Source organism: Bidens hawaiensis, unplaced genomic scaffold, assembly GCF_021521415.1.
Source record: "Bidens hawaiensis isolate Kalapana, Puna unplaced genomic scaffold, B.hawaiensis_p1.1 tig00007413_1, whole genome shotgun sequence".
Classification (NCBI taxonomy): Eukaryota; Viridiplantae; Streptophyta; class Magnoliopsida; order Asterales; family Asteraceae; genus Bidens; species Bidens hawaiensis.
This window is the reverse complement of record NW_027491517.1, coordinates 273,516-289,479: the sequence shown is the minus strand read 5'-3', so window position 1 is coordinate 289,479 and position 15,964 is coordinate 273,516. Positions and strand designations below refer to the sequence as shown.

General features: G+C 34.0%; 3 protein-coding genes across 4 annotated transcripts; 2 read left to right on the top strand and 1 right to left on the bottom strand.

Moving 5' to 3' along the window:
* The first annotated feature begins 1,711 nt into the window (after nucleotides 1-1,711).
* LOC143635207 (cyclin-dependent kinase F-4-like) lies at nucleotides 1,712-4,079 on the top strand. The gene is made up of 6 exons (XM_077103090.1): nucleotides 1,712-1,831; nucleotides 2,856-3,099; nucleotides 3,189-3,592; nucleotides 3,671-3,749; nucleotides 3,835-3,903; nucleotides 3,978-4,079. The coding sequence occupies exons 3-6, from the start codon at nucleotides 3,585-3,587 to the stop codon at nucleotides 4,077-4,079; spliced, it is 258 nt and encodes an 85-aa protein (XP_076959205.1). The 5' UTR covers nucleotides 1,712-1,831; nucleotides 2,856-3,099; nucleotides 3,189-3,584.
* Nucleotides 4,067-7,310, top strand: LOC143635228 (cyclin-dependent kinase F-4-like). Of its 2 annotated transcripts, none has more exons than XM_077103105.1 (14): nucleotides 4,067-4,131; nucleotides 4,217-4,285; nucleotides 4,360-4,588; nucleotides 4,678-4,780; nucleotides 4,880-4,932; nucleotides 5,025-5,091; nucleotides 5,572-5,680; nucleotides 5,778-5,843; nucleotides 5,929-5,997; nucleotides 6,113-6,179; nucleotides 6,255-6,377; nucleotides 6,585-6,616; nucleotides 6,721-6,796; nucleotides 6,870-7,310. In XM_077103105.1, exons 2-14 carry the CDS (start codon nucleotides 4,232-4,234, stop codon nucleotides 7,067-7,069), a joined length of 1,248 nt encoding a protein of 415 aa, XP_076959220.1. In that variant the 5' UTR covers nucleotides 4,067-4,131; nucleotides 4,217-4,231; the 3' UTR covers nucleotides 7,070-7,310. The 2 variants fall into 2 exon arrangements, with proteins under 2 accessions (XP_076959220.1, XP_076959219.1); XM_077103104.1 differs by having other exon boundaries at nucleotides 6,252-6,377.
* Nucleotides 7,311-8,087: 777 nt separating this feature from the next.
* LOC143635188 (protein BREVIS RADIX-like) lies at nucleotides 8,088-15,727 on the bottom strand. The gene is made up of 6 exons (XM_077103073.1): nucleotides 15,411-15,727; nucleotides 12,369-12,569; nucleotides 9,495-9,844; nucleotides 9,054-9,183; nucleotides 8,646-8,971; nucleotides 8,088-8,571 (listed from the first exon to the last, which is right to left on the bottom strand). Exons 2-6 carry the CDS (start codon nucleotides 12,477-12,479, stop codon nucleotides 8,493-8,495), a joined length of 996 nt encoding a protein of 331 aa, XP_076959188.1. The 5' UTR covers nucleotides 12,480-12,569; nucleotides 15,411-15,727; the 3' UTR covers nucleotides 8,088-8,492.
* Between the last annotated feature and the right edge of the window lie 237 nt (nucleotides 15,728-15,964).

Below are 15,964 nucleotides of genomic sequence, written 5' to 3'. Positions count from 1 at the left end.
ATTATTATGATATATCCTGTTAAATTTCATGTCATTCATAGCTTAATGACCAGGAAAACACATGGTACCATCAAACATGGACTCGCAAAATTCCGCCTTCCGAACAAGGTGTAGGCATTCTAGACGTACCACATGAAGGGAGTGTGTGAGTTAAAACATAATGGTGTGAGAATCTATCTATAACGATGGACTGATGATGCCAATACACCATCAAAGTTAGCATATTAGTGTTTCTTACCGTGAAGATTTATGTATGTTAGTTGGAGTTGAAGATTTTATGTACAATTGTGTCGTCTAGGTAGAGTTTGCATAAGCAACTTGCTAGTTGTGCTCTCTTCATGTGGTAAGTCAAGGATGCTGCCAAATGAACATGGTACAATTGTTGAGTAATGTTCGAGGATTTAATGACATGCCCTACATAATACGAGTCCTATAACACTAAATAAGGCATGCCTTCCGTTCTCTGCTTCACCGTAGTTATGACTTATGAGTGTGCATCCAAGATGCATGGAGAGTCCATTTTTACCAACACACTAACATATTATATCTTACACCATATCAGACAAAAAATGGGAGAATATATCTAACAATGTAAGTTAAACTAATATCACACGTATAAAGTTGCGTAATAATCATGAATAAATGTATACATGTCTTTCGACATACTGATAGTCCACAAAGGAAGACATATGTCAACTCATTGAGTAATTAATCTAGACATCACAAATCGTCCATAAATATTAAGACACGCAATCATACTTTCCTTACCCAATTTTCTCCTACATGCCACAATTCATTTTCTTTCAACCTTGTTTAAAGTAACATTACAACTGAAATCAATCACATATACAATAGTTCTAAACAAACTTTTATAACTTGCAATACACACAAATTTTTATCCACACATGCCAAGCCAACCCGAAAAACATCAGTACCAATACCCAATTATATGGTTTTTTATTTCGATATGATTTGGTTTAAGTGTTTATTCACTACTAATACCACACCACAACGTAAATTTGTAACCAAGAACTCGTAAGATTCATTCTAAATTAACTTGATGCTAGTAGCATTGGTGGACCTACCTTATGTGCAGTGTCTCATGTGAAAATATATTTTTAATAGCGTATATGCGTTAAAAGATTTATGTGAGAAAAGTTTCTGGATCATCACCCTACATAATTGGGACGAATATATCCAACCTATTAGGGTCGAACGGGTTTGAGATTAATTTTAAAATTTTTTGTGGGTTTGGGACGGGTTTGAGATTTATAATATACCATATTACCCGATAACATTGACACATTTACCTGATTATATATCCGATGTACTCGACATACCTTTCTATTATATTGTATATATAGTATATTTAAATATATTATTTGTCAAACTTGTTCATGACAATTATTTAAGACTTTTTATTTTGTCAAAATTTAATAGAAACCGGGCATATTTTGAGCTAGGTATACCTAACAGGTATTATGTAAAAACCCGACAAGTTTGAAACATGCTTTAAACACAAGAATGAATTTAAGAATACCTGAACCCGACCCGTTGCTGGCTTTAACGCTACCCAAATGTGAATGATAATGGTATTGGATCGGGTAAAATGGGCTTGTTTGTTTGTCATAATTAGGTAGGCGTGTCCCAATCATCTGTTCCCCACATCCACGTGTGTTCATCCAATATAAACGCCGTCACTCATTATTATTATTATTATTATTATTATTAGGTTATCTTTCGCCTCATTCATTCTCACACCAAAAACAGCTTAATCATCAATCGGTAGCTCTGGAGTTAACCTAAGGTTATGCCGTGTACCCTACAGGAGGTATTCAATTCAATTCATTCTTTGTTTTCAACCATACGCCATCGTTTCGTTTTAATTTGTTTGTTGTATACAGATCTCGATTGCTTTTGTTTGAATTGAATTGATTAGGATTGATTAGATCTGGTTTCTAGGGTTTCGATTATTGAATTGAATTGAATTGTGCTTTTAGGAATCTTATTATTATTTTAGGTTAACAAGTAACCTGCTGTTGTAGGTTTAGAATCTGATAGATATATTTATATTAAGAGGTATGTGAATTGATGGATATATAAAGTGATTTTGTCATCGCAGACATGCTTATGATTGGGTGCTTGATTATAAGTTTTACTTTATTAGGTTTAATTTACCTTCTTACTTTTATTGTTTGCTTTATGCAAGTTTTTGGTATTTCAAATATGGAAATTATGTGCTATGATTTATATATATTGCTAGAACAGTTATGGAAATATATATTTAGGCTATGTGTTGAGTGCTAACTAGAGGCCTTTAGTTAAAACGCCACGTAGGCAGGAAGCCGTTAACTAACCAACCACCCTTTATTATATGTGTTGTGGGATAACTAGAGAATAGATAAAAGAAAGAGGTTTGATTGGTGCATTTGAAAGTGGACCGTGGACCCCACTTGGCTTGTGATTTAGGGTGTTAACGTGCCAACGAATTTGGGAAAAAAACTCCCCTCCCCGTTCCCTTTAATGCCCCATTTTGCTTTGAGCGGCCTGGTGTTTGTGGCGTTAACATGCCTAGGTGTGATATCGGCGTTAACATGCCTTGGTTTAGGTTTCTATAATTTTGTTCATAGCTTTGTTCAGTTTAGATGTTTCTAGTCTGTTAAAATCAATCTACCTCTCCTATAAAGTTATAATAAGGGATATGTGTTGGGTTATGTTACTTCTTGGAGTTGCAAGTCTTTCATATATTTAAATGAAAATCTACTGTTCTTGTAAAACTGATAGGTTTTAACATGAAACATGAATATGACATTGTATGATTATAATATTATAATTAAACTAATGTATTTTTTCAGTTTGTAAAGGTTTTAATTCCCCTTGAGACATGGAACATGCACACCCCCTGTCAGAGTATTTCCAGAATCAGATTTTCTCATTCCAGAAAGTTCTTGATTGTTGTTCTCTCAATCCCAGGAGTTTCCCTTATTTTTCTTTAGTTAACTGCACCTAGTGAGCTTCTTGTGTACAAACAATTAAGCAGGCGTAATGAAAGTTTTTTTTTATGATTCAGGAGTTGGATCTTTTAGTCAACATTAAAAAGTAAGCGTTTCTTTATAACTTATTAAGCAAGTTATAATCTGCAGTTTAGTTCTGTAAATGACATAGTTTTCATTTTTTTTTCTTACTAGATGAGATTAGGTTCTTTGCAACACTTGTTCTTTCTGATGGATACAAGTCAGATTCACAAAACAAATATCGGCTGAAGCTTCTGCAACTGATACCTTATTTACTGGAGGCTTTCTTTTTTGCTACAAGTTTTCTGCTTTTATAAGCATAATGATGACCTGCAGTTCTGAGTTCTTTTTTCATTACAAACCTATTCAATGTCTCGGTGCCATTGATTTGGTTTTCTTTATGAATAAGGCTATGAAGCCTGTCCATCAGAAACATATGGAAAGCTGAGGGTGGATATATACTATATTATCTAGTTTTATAGTCGTCTTAAAGATTTAAGTTCGTTGTTTCTTCCTTTATTGTTTCGTTTGCGTAAATAAGTTGCTACAAGCAGTTGCATACAAAAAAAAATGGAAAGGTGAGCTGATTCTTATTTGTGATTTAGGCTATAATGAAGCAAAGTCATGACTAAAGTTCTAGGTTTGGTCTTTTGCAGGTACAAGATAATCAAGGAAGTTGGTAATGGTAGCTTTGGGGTTGTATGGCGAGCATTAAATAAGCAGAATGGTGAAGTGGTAAATTACCAAATTCCTAAATCTTTTGGAACTAATCTTAAGAGAGTTAAAAGTTGTTATTAAAGTTGGGTTATTTATTTTACAGGTTGCAATTAAGAAAATGAAGAGGAAGTATTATTCATGGGAAGAGTGCATAAATTTAAGAGAAGTCAAGGTAACATCACTTTTTAAATACTTTCAACACTTTCTTGCATGCAAACTAATAAACGAACCTTCTTTAATTGGCAGTCACTGCGTAAGATGAATCATCCCAATATTGTGAAGCTTAAGGAGGTTGTCAGAGAAAATGACATCTTATACTTTGTGTTTGGTAATCAAGGAAGTTGGTAATGGTAGCTTTGGGGTTGTATGGCGAGCATTAAATAAGCAGAATGGTGAAGTGGTAAATTACCAAATTCCTAAATCTTTTGGAACTAATCTTAAGAGAGTTAAAAGTTGTTATTAAAGTTGGGTTATTTATTTTACAGGTTGCAATTAAGAAAATGAAGAGGAAGTATTATTCATGGGAAGAGTGCATAAATTTAAGAGAAGTCAAGGTAACATCACTTTTTAAATACTTTCAACACTTTCTTGCATGCAAACTAATAAACGAACCTTCTTTAATTGGCAGTCACTGCGTAAGATGAATCATCCCAATATTGTGAAGCTTAAGGAGGTTGTCAGAGAAAATGACATCTTATACTTTGTGTTTGAGTACATGGAATGCAGTTTATACCAACTTATGAAAGATAGACTGAAGCTTTTCTTTGAAACTGAAATTAAGAACTGGTGCTTTCAAGTGTTTCAAGGTCTTGCATATATGCATCAGCGTGGTTACTTTCATCGTGACCTTAAACCAGGTGATTATTATGACTTTTTAACTAACAAATTGGATAAACTGTTAACGTTCAGTAGCATGTTTCTAATGTGTTTCTATATTATGTGGCAGAAAACTTTCTTGTTTCCAAGGATGTAATAAAAATAGCTGATTTTGGACTTGCACGTGAAATCGTTTCACAACCACCTTACACCGAGTATGTTTCAACACGTTGGTGAGTGGTCAATCATCCCTATCTTAAATCTTACTTGAAAACTGCTTGTTGCGAATATTGTCTTCCTGCTGGTTAGTTACTGAAATGGATTGTTTGCAGGTACCGTGCTCCTGAGGTTCTTCTCCAGGCACAGACATATGGTTCTGCTGTTGGTGAGTGTATAAACTTTGCATGATGCTAATCTCTTCGTATTTTTAGAACTTCGTGTGGAATTTAATTTTGTTATATTTCTTCAAATAAACAGATATGTGGGCAATGGGAGCAATCATGGCTAAGTTGTTTACGCATCGACCACTTTTTCCAGGTTCAAGGCGTGTGATAAGTTATACAAATAAACTCGGCACTGTTATTTCCTCCATTGTAACAGCAGCATCAGTGTCATCTTGATTAACATCTTGAATATGATCAAATGTCTCAGAAATGGTCAATTTGATGCATGCTGTTAAATAATTAATCATGAATGCTGTCTTGAGCTGTTAATCATGTTTAGGGTTAACTAAAAAGAACGACTTTTCATTTGTATAGCTACTAATGTGTTCTGGATCACTACTATCTACCTAAATGTCCACTAGCACAATAGAACCATATTGTTAAATAACTTGGTCACATGTATTTGTTGCATTGTATGCTAATATAGTATAATATGATGCCACCTCCAGCAGGATTGTGGTTTCTTAATGGGATTGTCTTATTGTGCTTTATAAGTTGTAACTGACTAGTGATGTGGATTAGGGGACTGTTTTTGACTTATATATTGGAACTGAACCTTGCTTCTCCTTTCATGTTTGCAGTGAAGCAGATGAAATATATAAAATATGCAGTGTGATAGGCAGCCCAACAAAAAGTTCATGGGCTGAGGGACTTGGACTAGCGAGTAGTATCAACTATCTGTTTCCAGAGGTTAGTTTATTTAAATTTTTTTTTTGATTCTTTAAGTTTATTAACCTTGTTGAATATATGTCTGTTTCCTCATGTATATAAAAATGAAATAATGCAGCTTTGTGGCGTGAATCTTTCTGCCTTGATACCATCTGCAAGCAAGGATGCAGTCAATCTGATTGCAGTAAGCATGGGTTACTACACTTACCGCATACAAATTTTAAACTTAAAATGATATATATGTTTGCTTATTGTTTTTTGCAATGTAGTCACTTTGCTCTTGGGATCCATGTAAGCGGCCTACAGCCTCAGAAGTTCTTCAGCATCCTTTCTTTCAGGTACTTAAAACACCCAATGATCCAAATTAGTAAATAGTGTTCTGTAATTGCTATTTTTAATATGGTTTAAGGTGTAATTGAAGATAATCTAAATAGTTTTTCTATAAATGTGCAGAGCTGTTACTTTATTCCACCTTCACTTCGCCCTAAATCAACTACAATTGCTAGGACACCTCCATCTGGTTTGTTGATTCTATTGGCCGTTCATTTTACTTTGTTGAATATAAGATTGTAATTGGTTTGAGGTTTTTCAGCAGGATTGACCGGTAGGAGGATTGTGGACCAGAAATTGACCAAGAAATATCCCGCGTCTTTGCCCAACTCAAAGCCTGCTGGTTATATTACTTCATCCGCAAAAGTGAACGCATCTCTAAATACAGGTAATAAATTTCAACAGTCAACACACTAATTGTTTATAAAATGTAAACTTTCTGTACAAAAGGTGTTTCTGGCCTAGCCCCTGAACCCGATCTTAAATTGCCAATCTGCCATTTGGTGGTTATTTCTAGAAGTTGATCCATCCCCAGATTTTTTTATAAATAGTTGGTCTTGCCTCTATACTCATGTTGTGCTTAAATTTGTTACAGGCGTGCAGCGTAAACTGGATATGAATCGACAGGTGTGTGAGATCAACAATTATTAGTGGAATATGTTACTTAAACTTGTATCTATTTTATGTTGGTATTTTGTGGTTTTTAGCATATTATTTCTTTACCGTTTCAGGATGGACTGAATGAAAAGACAAATACCAACTATTCGAGGCTACCAAAATACCAACCACCCATCAAGAACAATCAGAGTACGAGTTTGTTCATTAGATTTTCACTGATAAATAAATATACATTGATGATGAGAAACATTTAATGTGACAGGAGGAATGAATATGGGGAAGGGAAGAGGGAATGGCATTGTCGGGGATACAGCTGATAAGTTGGGAAATATGACAATCGGGGCTGGGAGAGGCGGTGGAACCAGGCATCCATCAATGAAAGCGGGAGTGGTGGCCAATGGTAGATCATCAGACTTGTTTACTGTAAGGTCTCAAGTTTATAGCAGTAAAGTGGCAGGATGACGTCACACTTTCTTTGGGTCTTTGGCAAAGTGTGTTTTATTTTAGTTCATTTTGCATTTCTGCTTGCGAGAAAACCTCTTGTACTGGTGTGATCAAGTCAGTCGTAACTTGTCTGTCTGTGTTGGGAGTGAAATAAGTGTTATGGTCTGCTTTATAACAAAAGTTTCTTAGGTCTGGTTGGTCGTGTTTCTGTCTCATGGAGTTGAAGGGTGTTTTATATAACTAGCAGATGTTATTGGCCCCTTTGTCTTCATTAATACATTTCTTTGATACACATTGTTGGTTTTTTTGAATCTTTATACTTTTCTATAAAATCGCTAGACGTGATGCATAAAGTAGAGGTGTTCCGTTTTTTGGTTTGAAAGTTTGAATTCGGGTTTATTTAAGTCACTTGAACTGTGGGAAAAAAACAGTAATTAAACAAATGCTTCAAGCTGATCACGAATAACATCATGCATGCTACAGTGCTACACTATCCATTCATCCTGAAAGTGTGGGTTCATATTTGAGCGGTGAGGGAGTAAGCGATTTCAAGGGAGCGACTAGCGAGACAAAAGTGAGGTTCAGATTTGAGCAGTGAGGGACTGAGCGATTTCAAGGGAGCGGCTGAGCTAAGATTCGTAAGTTATTGTGAATATCTAATTTCCATTCTGTTTGCCCAAATACGTTTTGCTTGAATGAAATTGTTACCAATTGTTAGGCCGGAAAATATAACTAGAGGTTCAGAACGATAACCTTCCGTGCGTGAAATAGATCTAACATGCAACTTCTTGCCGCTGGTTGTCAAAATTTCTACCGGGCAACATAATAACATATTAATTTACACTTATTCAAAGATACACGAGAGTAGATGATATAATGAATAAGTAAACGTTTCAATCCGGTGTTTAAACAAAACCATCCCATACGGTTCGGAGAAAACCAGATCGTCATACAGAAAGTAGAGCTGTAAACCCAATCCGACAATCGTTTGGTTTGATAAAGCGAAGATACTGCTTTGGCCTTTGGGTTTGTAATCCCTTATCCAATTTTGCATTAAAGTTTATAATTCAGTGTTATAATTTGTATGTTCCAATCACTAAATCAAAAGGTGATTCACGCATGAGGACGACTCGTGACACTAGTCTCTCTTCATCAAAACAACAAACAAACAAATAAATACAACACTGCAAATTTCAACTTACAAACACAATTCAAATTCCCTAAAAAGAAACAATAAAACCTTCCCCCTCATAACTTATCTTCCAAGAGTTAACCGTTACATATAACATAAAAGTTTCATATCCCCAAACCCGCACCTTACCATAAAAAACTACAACCCTGATAACAATATGATTAGTGAACAAACAATGACTGTATATCATATTCATAAGAGCTGATCTTGAACTGTTAAAAAGGTGAAGAGCAGTTGGTTGCCGTATAACTAAAGATATTGAGTTTGTATTCTCTCCCGGTTTTGTTCCCACCAAAGTTTTGCATGCACTTCCCCGAACTTCTCACGACTGCATTAACACGAAAAAAATCATACAGAGATTTTATAAAAAGTTATATAATTTTTAAAATATATATATTTTACCTGAATCTAACACGTCTAAGCTCTCTAGTGCCATCGGTCAACTGTCTGATGGTAATATAAACACCCGGTTCATCTTGCTCTACCCACTCAGACTCTATATCACTAGCATTACTAACCGACATCGAAGCTTCATCTCTAGAAGAAGTTGTCGTCCTTGATGCCTCCATGGATGACACATCACCCTTGGGCCCACCAGGCGCGTAAACATTGGGTCCCACATTGTAATGCTGATTGCCCGCATAGTTCTTGTTCCACTCTCTGTTAATTGATGGAGTCATCATTGGGCTTTCCCTTGATGATCCGAGCCTCGAGTATGTTGAGTCCCTCTGCATAATTTGTAAACGTTATGCGTGCTTTCTAAATAACTGTTTTTAAAAAATGTAAGAAAGATTAGCTGTTAGTCGTTACCCCGTCTTCAGAGTGTGCAGGCGTGTTTAAAGCTTGGCAGTTGAATCTTTGAACATTGTAAAGCTCCATTATTCGGTCGTAGTTTTCGCCCCACCACCTCTGAGCTTGCCATTTGTTGAACATTTCCCGGCTTTTGTATATGAAATGATCCAAGAAATATAAGCATTTGTATTGAATGAATAATAACTAGTGAAATAAAATTATAGAGTAATTGCTTCTATATGGTATGTGATTGGTTTTAAGTGTACAAACATACTCTTTTAGTTGTAATTATCATTAGAAGACGCTTATTACATGAGAATACACTTTAGGTGACTTTGGTCGTGTTTTTAGCCTATCTGATTTGACGTCTTGACTAGATAAATATAGCTCTTTATAGTTATTACTTTATAGACTAGTTTCATAACTTTTGTATCTTGCTAGTATGTAATAAAGTCTTACTTGAATCGAATCCGTTTAAGGTCATTTCCGCCATTAGGTAACGAAACAAAAGTGATTTGAACACCTGGCTCGACCTGAGCCATCCACTCTTTAGGTTCATCTTCATCCTCCAAGACCAAATGACCAGATTGTCTAGGTGCTTCATAACCGCCATTCGCATGATTAGGATCATTGCTAGTAAAGTCCCAAGCAGGAATAGTACCCGAGCTTCCCGGTTGCATATAAGGAAAGCGAGCCCCGTCAGTTACAGTTTCAAAATCCGGGTAACCTCTTTGCCCTTTCTTGTAACTACTAGGTGCTATCGGAGGTTTACCCTTCGAAGGACCCGAAACTTTCAATACATCTTTGATCTGCATACAACATTAAACGGGTCTACGGTTTAGAGCTTAGGGTGAATAATAATTTTATCATAATTGGGGTACAAGTAGTGTTGCAAATATCCCGACTAGACACCAATTAATCCCCGATTAATCGCTAGTCCCCACTTTACTGATTAATTTTGGGCTAGTCGGTCAATTAATCGATCAATGGTCAAATCCGGCCAAATGACGGTTACCAGTGAGATTCCGGCCAAAGTCAGTGGATTTCGATGAGATTCCGACCAAAATCAGCGGTTTTCGATGAGATTTTGACCAAAATCAGCGGTTTTCGGCGAGATTTCGGTCAAAATATGTTTGTGAATGTATAAAACTGAAAATTACTTATAAAAATGGGTGTGTGTATATAAAACTGAAAATTATACATTAAATTCTGATCTGATTAATCTCAATTAATACAGATTAGCCGCTAGTCCTCACCCCGCCGTTCGAGTAGCAATTTTTATAGCATTGGTACAATGAGACACAAAATCAATGGTGGGACCAATATAGGACACTCGTGTGTCTCTTTTCCCAACATGGGTGTGTTGTCTTTTCCTTAAGGAATATCTGTCACACATTGTGCAGTTTCCAAATATACCCCCCATAATCTATAGCCTATTTCAAGTCAATTTGAATCTTCCCTCAGTCAATGGTGATTTGAAGATTACGCTTTTTACTTTAATACTCTAGATTCTTTTCTTAATATTTTGTTATTATTGAAAGCAAAGGAATCTCAAAACTATAAACATAGTACATATATTGTCCCAACTACTAAGTACTAACTAAAGATTTTGTTGTTTTACTAAAGTAAACACATGATAATGGGAAGCATGTTACAAGATTTTTTAGAACTTTTTCAGCATGATATTCTTCTAGATTGTTGTACAGTTAAATAATTTAGTTGTCACTTTCAAGAGTCAAAAAACATGTATATATTCTCTAGAGTGCATGTCGGTAGCTCAGAAGTAAAATTTAAAAACCTTGAATGTTGCATTGTCTAGTAGCCTGTGGTGCATAACATTTAATGTAGCCGCCTGTAGTTAATACTTGTTTCAACTAACATTTACTCATAGCACTCTACGTAAATTTATGTAGTATTGTGTCTTAGGCTATGTATATAGTAGAGTGGTACTCGTCGCCCGATGCTACACACCGCCTTGATAGGGCGTTGTGGGGCATTAAGGGCGGAGGTGTGAGTGTACCAACGGGCACTAATTTGGTATGCGTGTGAATTAATGTAACAACCAATCCAAATTTTACATGTGGTATGTGGCGTTAAATGACTGCATTTAGTCTGAACGGCATATTTTATAAGACACTAACAGTTGGGAAAAGAAAATCGACGTTTTTGAGAATATAATTTAATTCCGAATAAAATTATGTTCAAAAAATCTTACTTAGCCAGTTTCGGACTTTTTTGAGAATCGATGAGTAATGTTGAGAACAGACGAAAGAAGAACATTTGGTGTAAAACCGTCCATAAACAAACCATACAGGACAAGAGGAGAGAGAATACGCGTTTTTAGAGCTTGATTTGTACAAAAATTTGAAAGGATGAACAAGTTACAAGTATACAAACACCTGGACTAAATTTTATACTCAAAATTACACAAATCTATTTTTAGAAAAACCAGCTAAGAACAGAACCTAGCCAACTTTCTTGGGCAGTTCAAACATTAATTATGACACTTTTAGGTGTTCAAATTAATAATTGCACTTAAAAAGAAGTTATTTTAAACCAAATGTGGAAAGCCTTGGCAGTTTCATTTCAATTTTTTTGAACAACACATTCTGAACAGATCCCCATATTTCACACCATCTTCCACATTGAGAATACAAAAAGTATGTGGGCCTACTTTTAATTCCAAACTAGACGTGACAATACCTTTCTATTAGCAAACAACAATTTAGTTCAAATGCTACCACAAGTCCACAATAATCCAAAGCAATAACTTCTATTCTCTATATACCAACCAACCAACATTATTCGTTTTACCTTAAAATTTTGACGTTGATGGTATTATTATTAGCGGGAAAATATTTCCAAAATATTTTGTATTCAATTCTTTGATTACTCTATCTCCAATATATACACAGTTTCACAACAGGTAAATAACTGAATACAAAATAATACAAAATATTTACCCGCTAATAATTATGTGTTCTACTATAAACCTTCTATGTATTAACCAACATTACGTGGTTTACTCTAAACTTAACGTTAACGATATTTGAGACTAAACGTTGTCTTTATTTGATTCGAAACTCTAAAAGACACTTTTAAAAGGACCCAACTAGACAACTGCTATTAATGTCACATATAAATAACCACTTTAGGTGGTACCGAACAGTAATAAGTGTCATAAGCATGGTCTGAGCAAGATTTTGCTATGTTTAAAGATGCATGGAAAGGATACAATAAATAATGCTAAATAAAGCCACATAGGATAGGACAATATGTATATGTACATATGTGTGTGCGCATGATAGAAAAAACTGGGGTGGTAAAGCTAACCTGCGCCGTCAGGCTTTTGATGGTTTCTTTAGTGTTTGGAGTCCCACGCGCCGCCACTTCCTCACCTCCATCTTCTATTTGCTGCTTGGAACATGTTATACACGTCAGCATCTTCTTTGCACTTTTTACACCTTCGATCCCTAGCCTCTTTATATGTTTTGTTTTGAGCAAAATACAAAATTTCTTTTTATATTATTCCCTCTGCACATACCCAGAAAGTAACATAAAGAATAAAACTTTACCACCTTTGGAGGTAACTAGGCATCATTCAAATTTTAAGTATTAATTATATATAGTGAGATTGTATTCTTTAAATAATGTTAAATTAAATATCATTCATTGCAAGCTTAATGAAATTAAATGTTTGATATTTTATGCAATCAAGATTGGTTAGAAATACAAGATTCTTTAAAACATTAAGATGATGATGATATTATATATATGGATATGGATTTATTTATCATGATCATCAAGATTTTAATTAGTATCATCAGGATAATATTTTATATGGTTAGAAATCTGGTTAGTGATTTTATAAACTTGAGATCGACGCATTTGGGAATATAATTATTTCTTACGTATATTATACATTGTATTTATTTTATATTTGGATTTATAACATTCTTTGGGCCCCACATGATCCCCAAATTTGAGCAGTATTAAATTATATTACATTTATAAGGCTTAAGAATAACACCACTGATAACTTTTATCAATAAAAGGAAAAGAAAGAATAACTCCAGTACCGTACTTTAAAAGATTATGCTTAAGTACGCATGAACACAATTTGATTATATATATATATATATAATAAACTAGAAATGTTACCCACGCACATTGCACGGGGATTTTCGAACATGCTTAAATATTAGAACGCGAATACAAAAACATATCAGGGGCGGCCCGTATGTATAAGCAACCCAAGCTAGGGCTTTGGGCCTCCACATCTTAAGGGCCTCAATTTTCATAAATAAAAATAAAAATTGTCATTTGTATATAAATATTAAGTTAATAAACTTCATAAATGGTGCTGCTGTATCGTGATTGTAAAGTGCAACTGGGTTATTCTGTTTGACCTGGGATCGAGACTCATCCCACCCATAAATTTTGTTTTTTATATATATCTTATATTTGTATATATATCCTATCCAAGATAAAAGTATTTTTTCTATATTAATTTCCAGCATTTCAAGTGTATTTCATTTATCTTAAAATGATGATTAATATATTAATTTAATAACTTGGATATATACATTTGTATTTGGTTGTAGCAAAAGTTTAGAAGATTAAAATCAAACTTTACGCTCAGTTTTCTTTTCTTAAAATTATGATGATGGGCGGTCATTATAATTGTAAACATCTATGTTAAAATATGTTTTGAGTGTATGATGTTGTCCACATATGTTTTTAACACGTCTAATGAAGTAATTTCGTGTCGTGTTTTTAAACATTTGTAACCTTGGTTTTGTTTTTGATATAAATCTAATATTACCATGTAATAATTATGTTATAAAGTAAAGCCTCTAAACAGAAAGAGAACTAATTTAGTTTTATATATAACTTATTCATTTAAATAATAGTGAAACCAAAATGAATAATGTATAGAAAAGTATGAATTCATAATAAAATTATAAAGGCCTCGGGTTTTTTTATTCGCTTTGGGCTATCAAAATGGTTGGGCCGGCCCTGAAACATGTCATCACGACTATTACTTCATGTAGAGCACCAAGGCATGAAGAAATTGCAAACTCAAAAACAAATACAAAAAGTCTCGGACTTGAATATCAAAACACGAATACAAAAAAATATTATGATGGCTATCACCCTAACACAGACATCAAGAGGCCGGTAACGGAATGAAAGACATTACAAAAACATATCATGACGATTATGACTCCGACGAAGTTAATGAAAATGAACCGGACACGTTGCCGGATGAGATTGGTTTAATACATAGATATAATAATGACAACAATAAATATTATGTGTATCACACCATATCACGGAAGGATATTTAAAACATATTTAAATATCTTGTTTGTGATGGATTAAATATCAGCACGTAATATTATTTCAAACATATTAATGAAAATATCAAAAAATAATATTGTGGAAGCAGAATAATATTACATTGGAAACAAGACGTCTCGTAGTACTATGGCCATAGATCGGTTACGTGATGATAAAAGAAAAGAGAAAGTAAATTCCAAGACAACAATTTCTTGGGACCAAGGAAAAGGAAGAAAATAAAGAGAATTAAAGTGCACAGAAGCAAGCAGGAAGAGAGGTAACTCAGTACCGGGATCAGATATATATCGATCACTTTGCTTCTTTACCAGTTTTTAATAAAATCAACCTTCCTTTGCATTACATATTGAATCAATATTATCTTAAAAAAAATATATTCAGAAATAAATATATATATGGTGGCATTATATACAAAGGCTCGTTTTCTTTCACACAGTTGTGTGTTTATTTAATAATATGAAGAGCAAGTGACAAGGAAAAATACGACAATGACAAAAACTATTAGTATGGTGGGATGCAAGTAAACCGTACATCTATTTCAAAAAATAGAGTGGTTGATTACAAAGAGACCATCAGCTCCAAAAACAAAAAGTATGAGACCCGTTGTAAATGAGAGAAATTGTAGTGCAACATGTGGTTTAATTTTCTTTCGTGTGTTTCAAGAGTGTCTTTTTATGGGGTTAGTCGGTTGAAAATTGTACTAGTTTTTTATTTATTTATTTTACTATTTTATGTGTTTTTTGTTGTTTAATTTGTTTGGTGTCAGGTGTTTTATCAGTAGTTTCTTGCTACTCGGGGTTAATAAAAATTCATCTTTTTTAAAAACACTAAATTATCTTTAAAAAAAAAGATTTGATTTGGTGAATTGAGATTTTTCATCATTAATAAAATATTTTTTTAGATTTTTTAATTTGATGATCACCTGGTTTTGCTTTTGTCTGCAGCATCACCATCACAAATGATGGTGATGATGATTAACAAATAAAACTAAAATGCAAATAATATTATTATTACCTTGGAAACCAAACGAGGAATCTTCAGGGAATATTCCGGTGATGTGATCGGAAACTAGGGGACTTGGAGTGGATGATCTGGTGCGAGTGGTTGGTTGTACGTTAAGAATATGTTATGCAGGGACTAAGTTAAAACTAAATAGTGACAAGAGACAAGAAAAGAGATCCGTGTGTAGTGGGTATATATATACGGGTGGGAAATATTTATTTTTTTTCTTTTTATATTCTTTGGACAGAAATAGATACCTCTCTTTACCATTAAGGAGTTACTTTTCTGGTTTATTAAAAAACAATTCTAGTTTAAAGCGTCCAAAATATAACGTTTGTACCAGGCGTTCCCAAATCCTGTTAAAAATCGTGTCTTATAGTTGGCCCAATATACTTATCGGGTATTTATTGGATAATTATATGTTATGTATCAAGTATACCTGTAAATTTTGGGTATATATACCTATTAGTTTGTTAAAAGAAAGTTCTTATTTGAATTATCAAGTAATAATCCAAAAATATATATCAACCATTATTAATTAAAATATGACACATTTCATACATAAA

What these genes read in the sequence shown, in the direction of transcription:
- LOC143635188 (XM_077103073.1), bottom strand. Translation starts at nt 12,479, where the DNA reads ATGCTGACGTGTATAACATGTTCCAAGCAGCAAATAGAAGATGGAGGT. An exon ending in TCAAAAGCCTGACGGCGCAG is followed by an intron (nt 9,845 to 12,368) that starts GTTAGCTTTACC and finishes TGTTGTATGCAG; the next exon opens with ATCAAAGATGTATTGAAAGT. An exon ending in CTTAAACGGATTCGATTCAA is followed by an intron (nt 9,184 to 9,494) that starts GTAAGACTTTAT and finishes CATATACAAAAG; the next exon opens with CCGGGAAATGTTCAACAAAT.
- LOC143635207 (XM_077103090.1), top strand. An exon ending in ATAAGCAGAATGGTGAAGTG is followed by an intron (nt 3,750 to 3,834) that starts GTAAATTACCAA and finishes TTTATTTTACAG; the next exon opens with GTTGCAATTAAGAAAATGAA. An exon ending in TAAATTTAAGAGAAGTCAAG is followed by an intron (nt 3,904 to 3,977) that starts GTAACATCACTT and finishes TTTAATTGGCAG; the next exon opens with TCACTGCGTAAGATGAATCA.
- LOC143635228 (XM_077103104.1), top strand. Translation starts at nt 4,232, where the DNA reads ATGAAGAGGAAGTATTATTCATGGGAAGAGTGCATAAATTTAAGAGAA. An exon ending in GACATATGGTTCTGCTGTTG is followed by an intron (nt 4,933 to 5,024) that starts GTGAGTGTATAA and finishes TCAAATAAACAG; the next exon opens with ATATGTGGGCAATGGGAGCA. An exon ending in CCACTTTTTCCAGGTTCAAG is followed by an intron (nt 5,092 to 5,571) that starts GCGTGTGATAAG and finishes TCATGTTTGCAG; the next exon opens with TGAAGCAGATGAAATATATA.